The sequence below is a fragment of the Eschrichtius robustus genome, chromosome 12, assembly GCF_028021215.1.
Source record: "Eschrichtius robustus isolate mEscRob2 chromosome 12, mEscRob2.pri, whole genome shotgun sequence".
Taxonomy (NCBI): Eukaryota; Metazoa; Chordata; class Mammalia; order Artiodactyla; family Eschrichtiidae; genus Eschrichtius; species Eschrichtius robustus.
In genome coordinates, this window is record NC_090835.1 from 48,217,281 (window position 1) to 48,231,434 (window position 14,154).

At 37.8% G+C, this 14,154-nt stretch overlaps 1 protein-coding gene across 1 annotated transcript in view; it reads left to right on the forward strand.

Annotated features, from left to right (window-relative positions):
• KIF15 (kinesin family member 15) overlaps positions 1–14,154 on the forward strand; it is a 74,703-nt gene that overhangs the window by 23,622 nt on the left and 36,927 nt on the right. Inside the window, exons 7-9 of the mRNA XM_068558708.1 lie at positions 1,328–1,507; positions 12,017–12,226; positions 13,908–14,033. Coding sequence (XP_068414809.1) covers positions 1,328–1,507; positions 12,017–12,226; positions 13,908–14,033 — 516 coding nt within the window. The remainder of the gene's footprint in view (positions 1–1,327; positions 1,508–12,016; positions 12,227–13,907; positions 14,034–14,154) is intronic.

The window sequence follows — 14,154 nt, forward strand, 5'->3', positions numbered from 1 at the left end:
CTGTAAAAGTAAAGCGACTCTATGAAATACCTGGTTCTGAGTAGCTAACTACTAATAATCAGCTCATGATACATGGAGGGGCATCACGAGTAGTCTACAGTGTGGATAGGCTAGAGTCATAAAAAAAAAATCTTTCAGTTCTTAAGATAAAATGAAGGATTCTGAGTTTTTTATTTTCTAAAAGTTTTTAGTCTATAATACATGCATCATCCATGAGCCCACATTGAAAGAAAGAAGAATGTAGTGCTTCTTAGGCTCTCAGATTTTACAAGAGAGAAAGTGTAAAGAAAATCTTAACTGAGGAAAACAAATTCGTTAAGCTCTGTCACCTACCTGCGCCTAGGCTCACAGTTGACTGCAGCTCTCCCTACATCTTCATGACAGCCACTAGTAATGGGCCCATCTCTGCCTCCTTTGCAGCACCTGCTACCACCTGACCATGATCTCCTTGCTTCACACGTGGTGTGGCTCCATCGTCCTATCAATGTGGCCTTCCATTTTCCATTGGCTCCCAGATTGGGTCATTCTGTGGGCTGTGCGTGTTTAGCTTAGGGAATTCCAGGCTTAAGAGCCATTAGTGTTTTATGTTCTATTACCTATGGGCCAAGGAGTCTGATATATAGCATTGGTTTACCACTTACTCCTTTGCAGAAACTGTGCCTGACCATTGCAGTTAGACACACACATTATGTGCCAGTGAAGTAAGTTTAGTGACGTGCACTTCTGTGGTTAAAAATCCTATAGCAAGGCTTTTTAAAGAAAACTTTTATTTGTTTATTTTTTTAAAGAGAGCCTTTTAAAATACATTATTTTCAGTCGTTTGAGGAATATAACTCTTGATTTATATGTAAAACAGGTGAAAATGGAATTGCTATTTTCATCACCAGGGAAAAAAATTATGTAACTATGTATGGCAATGGATGTTAACTAGACTTATTGTGATCATTTTGCAATATATACAAATATCAAATCATTATGTTATACGCCTGAAACTAGTATAATGCTGTATATCAGTTATACCTCAATTAAACAAAAAATGGAATTGCCTATGTGGAATGCTCAAGTCCCACCTCCCTGTCTTTGTTCTGAGGCACTGTCGGAAACTTTAGGGCTCCTGGGACCACAGTTCGATGCTGCTTTAAAATGTACTGATGTGCTGAAACTAGTAATCTACATTTTAAAACTGACTTTTAAGTGTCCTGTATTGTGTAAAGGATAATGTTGTAGGAAATTTATATGTTGTGAAGTGAGTGAAAGATGAATGCTCATGAAAGGTAGGGATGAACTCATGAAAAGAATATAGCTAAACCAGGCTTCTCTTTTACAGGCTGGAGCTGGAAAGAGTTTTCTTTGTAAGTGTTCCTTTATTGAAATCTACAACGAGCAGATCTATGACCTCCTGGACTCTGCATCGGCTGGACTGTACTTAAGGGAGCATATTAAGAAGGGAGTCTTCATTGTTGGTGCTGTGGAGCAGGTGGTGACCTCAGCTGCTGAAGCCTATCAGGTACCCTGCCTTGAGCAATTTGATTCGTAGGCAACATAGCATGCTGTGACGAGCACCTTGATCTCCAAAAAAAGACAGAGTTGGGCTTCCCTGGTGGCGCAGTGCTTGAGAGTCTGCCTGCCAATGCAGGGGACGCGGGTTCGAGCCCTGGTCTGGGAGGATCCCACGTGCCGTGAAGCAGCTGGGCCCATGAGCCACAATTACTGAGCCTGGGCGTCTGGAGCCTGTGCTCCGCAACAAGAGAGGCTGCGATAGTGAGAGGCCCGCGCACCGCGATGAAGATTGGCCCCCGCTTGCCACAACTAGAGAAAGCCCTAGCACAGAAACGGAGACCCAACACAGCCGTAAATTAATTAATTAATTAATTTTTTAAAAAAAAAAGGAAAAAGAAAGAGTTGAGTTACTAAAAATGTTTTGTAAAGCCATAACCAGAATGTTCATGAGAAGAAATGAAAGAAGGATATGACACTGTTTTATAAATTTCCCCTTCGTTAAAATAGAAGTTTGACCCCTTGATTTTGTGTTATTTTGGTGTTGTTCATTCCAGTCATAGACTCTTAAAAACCACCTTATATGTCACTGGAGGACAGTTTGTTAGTGACCATATCCCTTTAGTTGTTCCTCCTGGGAGCTGCCCTTTTGTTTTTTGGGTTTTTTTAAAAGGATATAGAGTTACAGTTTTATTTTATTATTATTTATTTATTTAATACATTTATTTATTTAATTAATTTTGGCTGTGTTGGGTTTTCGTTGCTGCGCGCTGGGTTTCTCTAGCTGTGGCGAGTGGGGCTACTCTTTGTTGCGGTGTGCGGGCTTCTCATTGCGGTGGCTTCTCTTGTTGCGGAGTACGGGCTCTAGGCGCGCGGGCTTCAGTAGTTGTGGCACGCTGGCTCAGTAGTTGTGGCACGCAGGCTCAATAGTTGTGGCATGCGGTCTCAGTAGCTGTGGCGCATGGGCTTAGCTGCTCCGTGGCATGTGGGATCTTCCTGGACCAGGACTCGCACTTGTGTCCCCTGCATTGGCAGGCAGATTCTTAACCACTGCACCACCAGGGAAGCCCGGAGCTGCCCTTTTGAAGAGCTCCTGGGATCTCTGCCCTTCACACCAGCTGGCTGTTCTCTCTATTTTCTACCCTTGTTTATTACTTGTTAGGTGTCAAAAGGCAACCTCTTTTGGCCATTCAGCTCAGGACGAACAAACCTTTTGACAGGAATTTGCAAAATATTCTATTCACATTTTTTTTTTGAATTTTTGAATTTTTTTGAATTTATTTTTTTATACAGCAGGTTCTTATTAGTTATCCATTTTATACATATTAGTGTATATATGTCAATCCCAATCTCCCAATTCAACCCACCACCACACACACAAATGCACCCCGCCACTTCCCCCACCTTGATGTCCATACATTTGTTCTCTACATTTGTGTCTCTATTTCTGCCCTGCAAACTGGTTCATCTGTACCATTTTTCTAGGTTCCACATATATGCATTAATATACGCTATTTGTTTTTCTCTTTCTGACTTACTTCACTCTGTATGACAGTCTCTAGATCTATCCACGTCTCTACAAATGACCCAATTTCATTCCTTTTTATGGCTGAGTAATATTCCATTGTATACATGTGTCACATCTTTTTTATCTGTTTGTCTGTCGATGGGCATTTAGGTTGCTTCCATGTCCTGGTAAATAGTGCTGCAATGAACATTGGGGTGCATGTGTCTTTTGGAATTATGGTTTTCTCTGGGTATATGCCCAGTAGTGGGATGGCTGGCTCATATGGTAATTCTATTTTTAGTTTTTTAAGGAACCTCCATACTGTTCTCCATAGTGGCTGTATCAATTTACATTCCTACCAACAGTGCAAGAGGGTTCCCTTTTCTCCACACCCTCTCCAGCATTTGTTGTATGTAGATTTTCTGATGATGCCCATTCTATCTGGTGTGAGGTGATACCTCATTGTAGTTTTGATTTGCATTTCTCTAATAATTAGTGATGTTGAGCAGCTTTTCATGTACTTCTTGGCCATCTGTATGTCTTCTTTGGAGAAATGTCTATTTAGGTCTTCTGCCCATTTTTGGATTGAGTTGTTTGTTCTTTCCATATTGAGCTGCATGAGCTGTTTATATATTTTGGAGATTAATCCTTTGTCCATTGATTCGTTTGCAAATATTTTCTCCCATTCTGAGGGTTGTCTTTTCGTCTTACTTGTAGTTTCCTTTGCTTTGCAAAAGCTTTTAAGTTTCATTAGGTCCCATTTGTTTATTTTTGTTTTTATTTCCATTACTCTAAGAGGTGGATCAAAAAAGATCTTGCTGTGATTTATGTCAAAGAGTGTTCTTCCTATATTTTCCTCTATGAGTTTTATAGTGTCCAGTCTTACATTTAGGTCTCTAATCCATTTTGAGTTTATTTTTATGTATGGTGTCAGGGAGTGTTCTAATTTCATTCTTTTACATGGAGCTGTCCAGTTTTCCCAGCACCACTTATTGAAGAGACTGTCTTTTCTCCATTGTATATCCTTGCCTCCTTTGCCATAGATTAGTTGACCATAGGTACGTGGGTTTATCTCTGGGCTTTCTATCTTGTTCCATTGATCTATATTTCTGTTTTTGTGCCAGTACCATATTGTCTTGATTAGCTTTGTAGTATAATCTGAAGTCAGGGAGTCTGATTTCTCCAGCTCCATTTTTTTCCCTCAAGACTGCTTTGGCTATTCAGGGTCTTTTGTGTCTCCATACAAATTTTAAGATTTTTTGTTCTAGTTCTGTAAAAAATACCATTGGTAATTTGGTAGGGATTGCATTGAATCTGTAGATTGCTTTGGGTAGTATAGTCATTTTCACAGTATTGATTCTTCCAATCCAAAAACATGGTATATCTCTCCATCTGTTTATACCATCTTTAATTTCTTTCATCAGTGTCTTATAGTTTTCTGCATACAGGTGTTTTGTCTCCCTAGGTAGGTTTATTCCTAGGTATTTTATTCTTTTTGTTACAATGGTAAATGGGAGTGTTTCCTTAATTTCTCTTTCAGATTTTTAATCATTAGTGTATAGGAATGCAAGAGATTTCTGTGCATTAATTTTGTATCCTGCAACTTTACCAAATTCATTGATTAGCTCTAGTAGTTTTCTGGTGGCATCTTTAGGATTCTCTATGTATAGTATCATGTCATCTGCAAGCAGTGACAGTTTTACTTCTTTTCCAATTTGTATTCCTTTTATTTCTTTTTCTTTTCTGATTGCCGTGGCTAGGACTTCCAAAACTATGTTGAATAATAGTGGCGAGAGTGGACATCCTTGTCTTGTTCCTGATCTTAGGGGAAATGCTTTCAGTTTTTCACCATTGAGAATGATGTTTGCTGTGGGTTTGTCATATATGGCCTTTATTATGTTGAGGTAAGTTCCCTCTATGCCTACTTTCTGGAGGGTTTTTATCATAAATGGGTGTTGAATTTTGTCGAAAGCTTTTTCTGCATCTATTGAGATGATCATATGGTTTTTATTCTTCTGTTAATATGGTGTATCACATTGATTGATTTGCGTATATTGAAGAATCCTTGCATCCCTGGGATAAATCCCACTTGATCATGGTGTGTGATCCTTTTAATGTGTTGTTGGATTCTGTTTGCTAGTATTTTGTTGAGGATTTTTGCATCTATATTCATCAGTGATATTGGTCTGTAATTTTCTTTCTTTGTAGTATCTTTGTCTGGTTTTGGTATAAGGGTGCTGGTGGCCTCATAGAATGAGTTTGGGAGTGTTCCTTCCTCTGCAATTTTTTGGAAGAGTTTAAGAAGGATGGATGTTAGCTCTTCTCTAAATGTTTGATAGAATTCACTTGTGAAGCCATCTGGTCCTGGACTTTTGTTTGTTGGAAGATTTTTAATCACAGTTTCAATTTCATTCCTTGTGATTGGTCTGTTCACATTTTCTTTTTCTTCCTCTATTCACATTTTATGGATTCTAACCTGGCCAGTTGATTTTAAACAATTTTTTGTATGTAATATTTGATACATATACAATATTGCCACATGCATATAACTTACTAAGCATAATGTTAAAATGAACTTGCAGGACCCCATTAGACAATTTAGACTTAAATATCACCAATATGATCATTCTACCTGTGTGCTTCTTTCTATCTCATATCCCTGGTTCCTCCCTGAACATAAGCACTGTGCTGAATGTCATTATCATTTTCTTCTACTTTTAAATCACGTATGTATGCATTTCTTAAAATGTTAGTATTGCCTGTTTTTGAGTTTTAAAAAGAGGTATGTATTTTGCCTTCTATAACTTTTTTGAAGTCAACACAGTGTATGAAATTCATTTATGTTGCCTTTTTTTCACTGCTGTGTAATCCATTATGTGAATATTTATAAATAAATAAATATACATATATCAGGGTTCATTAATTTATTCTTCAGTCTTCAGCAAATCTTATTCAAACTTCTTAAACTGTGACTCTCATTGTAAAAGATAGGTTTTACTTGTGATCCGGTGTATGTATATATGCATATTCAAAAAATAATGTTGAGATTTTGATTGGAATTGCATTGCAGTTAGAGACCAGTTTGGAGGGATTGACATCTTTACAATAGAATTCATACATGAACATGGTATGTCTCTTCATTTAATTGGGAGTTTAATGTCTTACATCACAATAATTTTTACCATAAAAGTCTTAACTTTTTTTGTTACCTTTATTCCAATATACCTTATATTTTTTATTGCTCTGGTGGGGGATAACTTCTTTTTAAAATTACATGTTGTCTGTTATGTATAGAAATGCAGGTTTTTTAATAGAATGCTTTTATAATCAGCCACCCTGTTAACTATCTTATAAAATCAAGGATGTGTGTTAAATTTTGTCAGATGCTCTTTCTACCTCTACTGAGATGATCATGTGGTTTTTCTCATTTAACATGTTAACATGATAAAATATTGGGTTAGCTTTGTCAGTATTTTGTTTATCATTTTTCATCAGGGCTTAAGATTGAGATAAACTTGTAATTCTCCTTTTTCCTACTTTCCTTGTCTTGCTTTATTACCACCTTTATGTGTTTTCTGGAAATATGTGTGATTAGAATGACCTGTTCTTAAAAAGCATGTAGCACTCATCCCCCAAATCATCCGGGCCTTGTGTTTAGTTAGATTGATTATTTGTTTATTTATTTATTTATTTAGTAAGAAGATTTTTAACAACAAATAAAAATTCTTTAATAGACCTATGCAGGCATTTTGGGTCAGAAGTCTTGATAGGTTGCGTATTCCTGGAAAAATTTCAGTTTCCTCTAAGTTTTCAAATATATTGGCATAAAGTTGTTCCTAGTATTCTCATTTTAAAAATCTTTGCTGTAACTACAATTTTGTTCTCTTTTTGAATAGTTGTGATGGTTTATATGGCCTTACTCTTTAATGTTTTATTTTTATTTTCTTTGGGTTTATCCTACTGTCCTTCTTCTGACTTCTTAAGCTCGATGCTTAGCTCGTTTTGGCCTTTCTTTTGTATTTAATGCTATAAATTTACTTAATATTACTTAAAGTTTACAAAAGTTTTAATATCTTAACTGTCATATAGATCTGAGTATTATTCCATTATAATTTCTTTTTTGACCCATGATTTACTTAGAAATGTGATTTTAAATTCCCCAATTTATGGGAAATTTAAATTTATTTTTCATGTTGATTGTTAATTGCATTGGGATCAGAGAATGTGGTCTTGTGTGATTCCTAGTCTTTGAGATTTATTGAGAAATTATTTGTGGATTAATGCAATGGCCAACTTTTATAAGTGTGTGCTTGAGAAGAATGTACATCCTTGGATATAGGGTTTTATATTTTTAGTAATATTTTTTTGTCTGTATAATCTATCAATTCTTAAGATATATTAATCTCCAACTAAAGTGTTGGTTTTGTCTTGATTTTTGTCTATATACGAAAATATATATGTATACATATAGAGATAGACTTTTATTAGGGGCATATGCAAGTAGTAGAATTAATATATCTTCCTTTGATTTGAATTCGTAGTTTTGTATTTATATTAACACAGTTTTCTATTTTTTTTTTGGCTGCGTTGGGTCTTCATTGGTTTGTGCAGGCTTTCTCTAGTTGTGGAGAGCGGGGGCTACTCTTCGTTGCGGTGCGCAGGCATCTCATTGCAGTGGCTTTGCTTGTTGTGGAGCATGGGCTCAAGGCGCACAGGCTCAGTAGTTTGGCATGGGGGCTCTAGAGCGCAGGCTCTGTAGTTGTAGCACATGGGCTTAGTTGTTCTGTGGCATGTGGGATCTTCCCGGACCAGGGCTTGAACCCGTGTCCCCTGCATTGGCAGGCGGATTCTTATCCACTGCGCCACCAGGGAAGTCCCTAGTTTTCTATTATTAACACAGTTTTCTATTAACATATTTTGCCTTAAAAATTTATTTTGTCTGATATTGACATACCATTCAGCATTCTTTTGATTAGTTATTTGCCTGGTATATGTTTTCCCATCAGTCCTCTGTGTTTTAATGTTTTAAGTTTTTCTACAAGAAAAACCATGTAGTTATATCTTGCTTTTCAAAAAAAATTTTTTTTTGACAGCCTCTTACCTAACTTTACATAAGTATGATTGTTGATATTGTTGGACTCTTTTCTACCATCTTTCTACCATCTTTCTTAGTGTTTTTTGTTCTGTTTTATTCAATGCTCTTTCCCCTTTCTTCCTTTCTTTTTTAAAAATATTTATTTATTTATTTGGCTGCGTCGGGTCTTAGTTGCAGCATGCAGGATCTTTAGTTGTGACATGTGAACCCTTAGTTGCAGCATGTGGGATCTAGTTCCCCAACCAGGGATCGAACCTGGGCCCCCTGCATTGGGAGCGTGGAGTCTTCGCCACTGGACCACCAGGGAAGTCCCTCTTGCTTCCTTTTAAGATGAGCAATTTTAGGTTCACAGCAAAAGTGAGGGGAATGTACAGTGATTTCTCATATATCCTGTGCTCCCCCAAATGGGTAGCCTTCCCCACTTTAAACATTCCCCACTAAAGTGGTACAATGATGAACTTACACTGACATATCGTAATCACCCAAAGCCCATAGTTGACATGAGAGTTCACTCTTGGGTTGCCTTTTTGGTTTTGATCCCGTATGAAGCACCATTTGTTTAAAAAAATTTTCTCATTCGGTTGCCTTTGCACCTTTAAAGAAAATCAATTGACCGTACATGTATGGGTTTATATCTGACTGTATTCTGTTTCATTGATCTATGTGTCTGAATCAGTTACCAATACACAACTGTCTTGATATTGATATTGTTGCTCGATATTAGGCAAACCTGAGGATATCATAGGTTTGGTCCCCCACCACCACAATAAAGCAAATATTGCAGTAAAGTGAGTCACATGAATGTTGTGGTTTCTCAGTGCATATAAAAGTGCTGTTCTGTAGTTTATTAAGTGTGCAATAGCATTATGTCTAAAAAAACAATGTATATACCTTAATTTAAAAATATTTTATTGTTAAAAAATGCTAACCACCCTCTGAGCCTTCAGTGAATCATAATCTTTTTGCTGCTGGAAGGTCTTTCCTCAGTGGTGATGGCTGCTGACTGATAGGGATGGTGGTTGCTGAAGGTTGGAGTGGATGTTGCAATTTCTTAAAATAGGACAACAATGAAGCTTGCTGCATCAGGGGACTCTTACTGTCATGAATGATTTCTCTGCAGCTGTTTGGTACCATTTTACCCATCGTGGAACTTCTTTCAAAATTGGAGTCAGCCCTCTCAAACCTTGCCCTGCTTTATCAACCACATTTATATAATATTCTAAATCCTCTGTTGTCTTTTCAACAATCTTCACAGCATCTTCGCCAGGAGTAGATTCCATTTCAAGAAACTACTCTCTTTGCTCATCCATAAGAAGCAACCTCTCATCTGTTTTATCAGGAGATTGCAGCAGTTCAGTCACACCTTCAGGCTCCACTTCTAATTCTACTTCTCTTGCTATTCCTACCACATCTGTGTTATTTCCTCCACTGAAGTCTTGGACCCCTCAGAATCACCCATGAGGGTTGGAGTCAGCTTCTTCCAAAGTCCTGTTAATGTTGATATTTTGACCTCTTGCCACGAGTCATGAATGTTCTTTATGGCATCTAGAGTGGTGAATCCTTTCTAGGAAGTTTTCAGTTGACCTTCCCCAGATCCATGAGATGAATCACTATCCATGGCAGCTTTAGTCTTATGAAGTATATTTCTTCGATAATAAGATCTGAAAGTCAAAATGACTCCTTGATCCATGGGCTGCCGAATGGATGTTGTATTAGCAGCCATGAAAACAACATTAACCTTGTCGTACATCTCCTCCAGAGCTCTTGGGTGACCAGGTGTATTGTCAATGAGCAATACTATTTGCAAAGGAATTTTTTTTCTGAGCAATAGGTCTCAACAGTGACCTTAAAATATTCAGTAAACCATGTTGTAAACAGATGTGCTGTCATCCAGGCTTTGTTGTTCCAGTTATAGAGCATAGGCAGAGGAGATTTAGCATAATTCTTAAGGCCCTAGGAATTTTAGAATGGTAAATGAGCATTGGCTTCAACTTAGTCACCAGCTACATTAGCCCCTAACAAGAGAGTCAGCCTTGCTTGACACAGGGTTGCCACAAACCTTCAATTTGTAAAAAACATAATATCTGCAAAGCACAATAAAATGAGTCAGATCTGTATTGTTATTGCTGAGAGGTACGTCTTGAGATCAGGTAGAGTGAGTTCTCTAATTTCTTAACAATTAGTTTGGTTATTCTTTAGTCCTTTGCATTTTCATATACTCAGATTTAGTTTGTTAGTTTCTACAGAAAAGACTGCTGGGATTTTTAAGTGGGATTGGGTTGAATCTGTCCATCAATTTGGGGAGAATTAATATCTTAACAATATTGAGTCTTCCAATCCATGAGTATTCACCAAATAGTTTTGTGTTTTGTTTTTGATTTTTGTTTGTATTTGGCCTTTGCTTAAGTATTTAAATAAGCAGACTTGTATTTGCTTTTTCACCTTATGTTGCACAAATGATAGCATATTGTGCTACTTTTACACTTGCTTTTTTAAAATTTTTATTTATTTTTATAAATTTATAAATTTATTTATTTATTTTTGGCTGCGTTGGGTCTTCGTTGCTGTGTATGGGCTTTCTCTAGTTGCGGTGAGCGGGGGCTACTCTTCGCTGCGGTGTGCGGGCTTCTCATTGCAGTGGCTTCTCTTGTTGCGGAGCATGGGCTGTAGGTGCGTGGGCTTCAGTGGTTGTTGCACACGGGCTCAGTAGTTGTGGCTCGCGGGCTCTAGAGCGCAGGCTCAGTAGTTGTGGCACACATGCTTAGTTGCTCCGCGGCATGTGGGATCTTCCCGGACCAGGGTTTGAACCCGTGTCCCCGTCATTGGCAGGCAGATTCTTAACCACGGCACCATCAGGGAAGCCCTGCACTTGCTTTTTTAAGCTAATAGTATTTTGAAATTTGTCCCATGTTTGAGGATCTCTCTCTCTCTTTGCAGCTGTATGAATGTATCATTATCTAATATTTAATATACAGTATTTAGTGTTATGAAAAGGAAGCATGAACTACTAACCAAAAAAATAAAGATATAAACAATTTCATTTTTGTGCTATGGCTGGTTAATAGAGAAGGTTATAACAGCTCCATTTATTGAGTGTACGTGCTAAGCCCTGTGCTAACTTCTTCTGTGTACGTTATTTCATTTAATTTTTTATCTACTTTTTGAGGTAAGCTACTAATTTCTTCATTTTATCCAATACATATTATGACCATGCCACTCAAGAATGTAGTTCTCAGACTATGGGTGTCACATGGGAGGTTGTTAGAAATGCAGGATCTCAGTCTCTACCTCACGTCTGCTGAGTCAGAATCTGAATTTTAACCAGATCCTAGCTGATTAGCATTCATATTACAGTTTGAGATGTTCTGCCCTGTGAGGTAGGTACCCATATTCCCATTTTACAAATATGGGACTGAGCCTTGAAAAGGTCAACTGGCCCCCAGACCACACAACTGGTAGATAGTGGAGCCAAGAGTTGAACTCATGTTCATCCGATTCTAGAGTCTGCAGTCTGAACCTTCATGTATCCTGCTTGCCACAGTGAATAGGGAGGGAAAACAAATACTTTGTAGACCAAAAGAGCTAATAAAACTTTGGGCTTAAAGGTAATTTTGAGATTTATTTTATCTAACTTTCTCATAGTCTCGATAAAGAAGAGGGTTCAGAGAGATTTTGCGATTTGCATTGAGTTAATACAAATAGAGAAATGGCAAAACCCATTCTAGATCCTATGCCTTCTGATTTCCTGCTTGTTTTCTTTCATGACATGGAGAAGAATCAGAAAAGGAAAGGGAAAGGAAAATAACTTGAGTATATTCCTCATTAGATAGTCTCTCACCACTCTTCGCAAATTTCCTGATGTTCGTGGCTGTTGTGACCACTTGGAAGTCGTGATAACGTATTTTCCTTTTGCCTAGGTGTTGTCTGGAGGGTGGAGAAACAGACGTGTAGCATCGACATCAATGAATAGAGAATCCTCTAGGTCTCATGCAGTCTTTACAATTACAATAGAGTCGATGGAGAAAAGCCATGAAACTGTGAACATACGGACCTCCCTTCTCAATCTGGTGGATTTAGCAGGATCTGAAAGGCAAAAAGATACCCATGCAGAAGGGATGAGATTGAAGGTAAGAATGGAATTATGGTCTTCAGTTCTTGACTGTGAATTATTACTAGAAGTCAATACCAAGCTAAGTGTTTTGAGGGCTACAAAGGATTAAGAAATTGCTTTCATCCAAAAGGTATAGAAATTTTTGCTGTGGGGTAGGGACAGTAAACATACATGGGATATGACGAGTGTCAGTAGCAAGAGTATTTGAATTCATGCCAAAAGGGGTGATAATATGAGTGGTAGCAGGGGTGAGAGGGAGAAGGGTGTGACATGGCCTGCTTGGGGGAAACATGGGAAAGTAGTTCTTGAGTTAAGGGTTAAGGATCTCGTTCTAGGCTAAGGTATTACCAGAAGTTCTTGGTAATATGTATTGCTAATGTGTATATGTATATGTATTGTAATGTGCACTGTCAATAAAATGTGTGTGGGGACTTCCCTGGCGGTCCAGTGGTTAGGATTCCGTGCTTCCAATGCAAGGGACACGGGTTCAATCCTTGGTCAGGGAACTAAGATCCCACATGCCCTGTGGACAAAAAAAAAAAAAAAAAAAGGTTCTTACATTATAAAACAACTATACTCCAATAAAAATTAATTAAAAAAATAAAATGTGTGTGGATTCTACAGTTTAGGATATATAAGGGTGGGGGGAGAAGAGTCAGAAATGGTAGAGGAGAGGGTCTTGTTTGCCTTAAAAGTGAGGGTTTGAGCCGCTTGAGCTCTCAGGCAGTTTCGGTCTGTCTCACATTTGTGTTTCTATGGGGACATGAAGCAAAGAAAAATAGCATAAGTTCAAAATAGGACATATGTTGGGCCCATTCTAAATGCTTTGTATATATTAGCTATTTAACCGTCCCAACAACTCTGGGAAGTGATCCTATTATCCTTTCTATTTTGAAGAAACTGGAGGAAATTTTCCAGGGGCACATGGCTAAGAGTCGCTGAGATTCAAATGGTAATCCAGCTTCACAGACAGGGCTCTCAACTGTGACCATAAACCACCTTTCTGAATGGTAACAGATAGTGGCTACTCCGAACTCATCACATCTTACTTAATAATTTCTATTCCTCCTCTCTTTTTCTATTCTCCCACTTCTGCAGACCCAGTTATCGAAATATGCTCCCTATGGTAAAAATCCAGTGTAACATGTTTAACCCAAACATTTTTCTTTTCTCCTGAAACCACTCTTTTAAAGCGGTTTTATTATACATTACATTATAGAATTAGACTGAATGTTCTCTTGTAATATGTTCATTGGTGGCTTTGTGGGACATGGGAGTGGGTTATTAGTTACCATACCCTTATAATGTAGCAAACATTTTAGCATAAAAGGATTGAAAAATATGCCTATTAATGCACTCCAACTTTTTTTCCTCTGTTCTCTTCTAGATTTTATCCCTACCTATAGGTCAGTTTAAAACTATTACAATTATGAGGTGACATTGATATTTTTTTCCTTCACATGATTTTTGTGTTTGTATTTGAATAGTACTAAAATTGCAGTGTGTGCCTCGAATAGGAAAAGGTTAGTGGACAGTTGAGGACATCTTTTTGCTGAGAAGTTAGTTACCTTAACTAATATTGGCCCTGTCTTGCCTTTCCATTCAAAATTGCCACCCTGCTAGGTATATTTTAATTCAAAATACTAAAAAGACATCAGTGCACCTCAATTTTTTGTTCTTTTTCCCCAATGCCCTAGGAAGCAGGTAACATAAACAGATCGTTGAGCTGCCTGGGCCAGGTGATTACTGCACTTGTCGATGTGGGTAATGGAAAACAGAGACACGTTTGCTACAGAGACTCCAAACTTACCTTCTTACTCCGGGTAAAGTAGATCATTGGGTTCCTGGGCCCCTGTTTTGGTTATGCTCACTATGGTTGGTAGTCAGATAATCTCTCAGCCTTGGTGCTAATAGTATACATTTTGTTTGCTTAAAAAACATCTT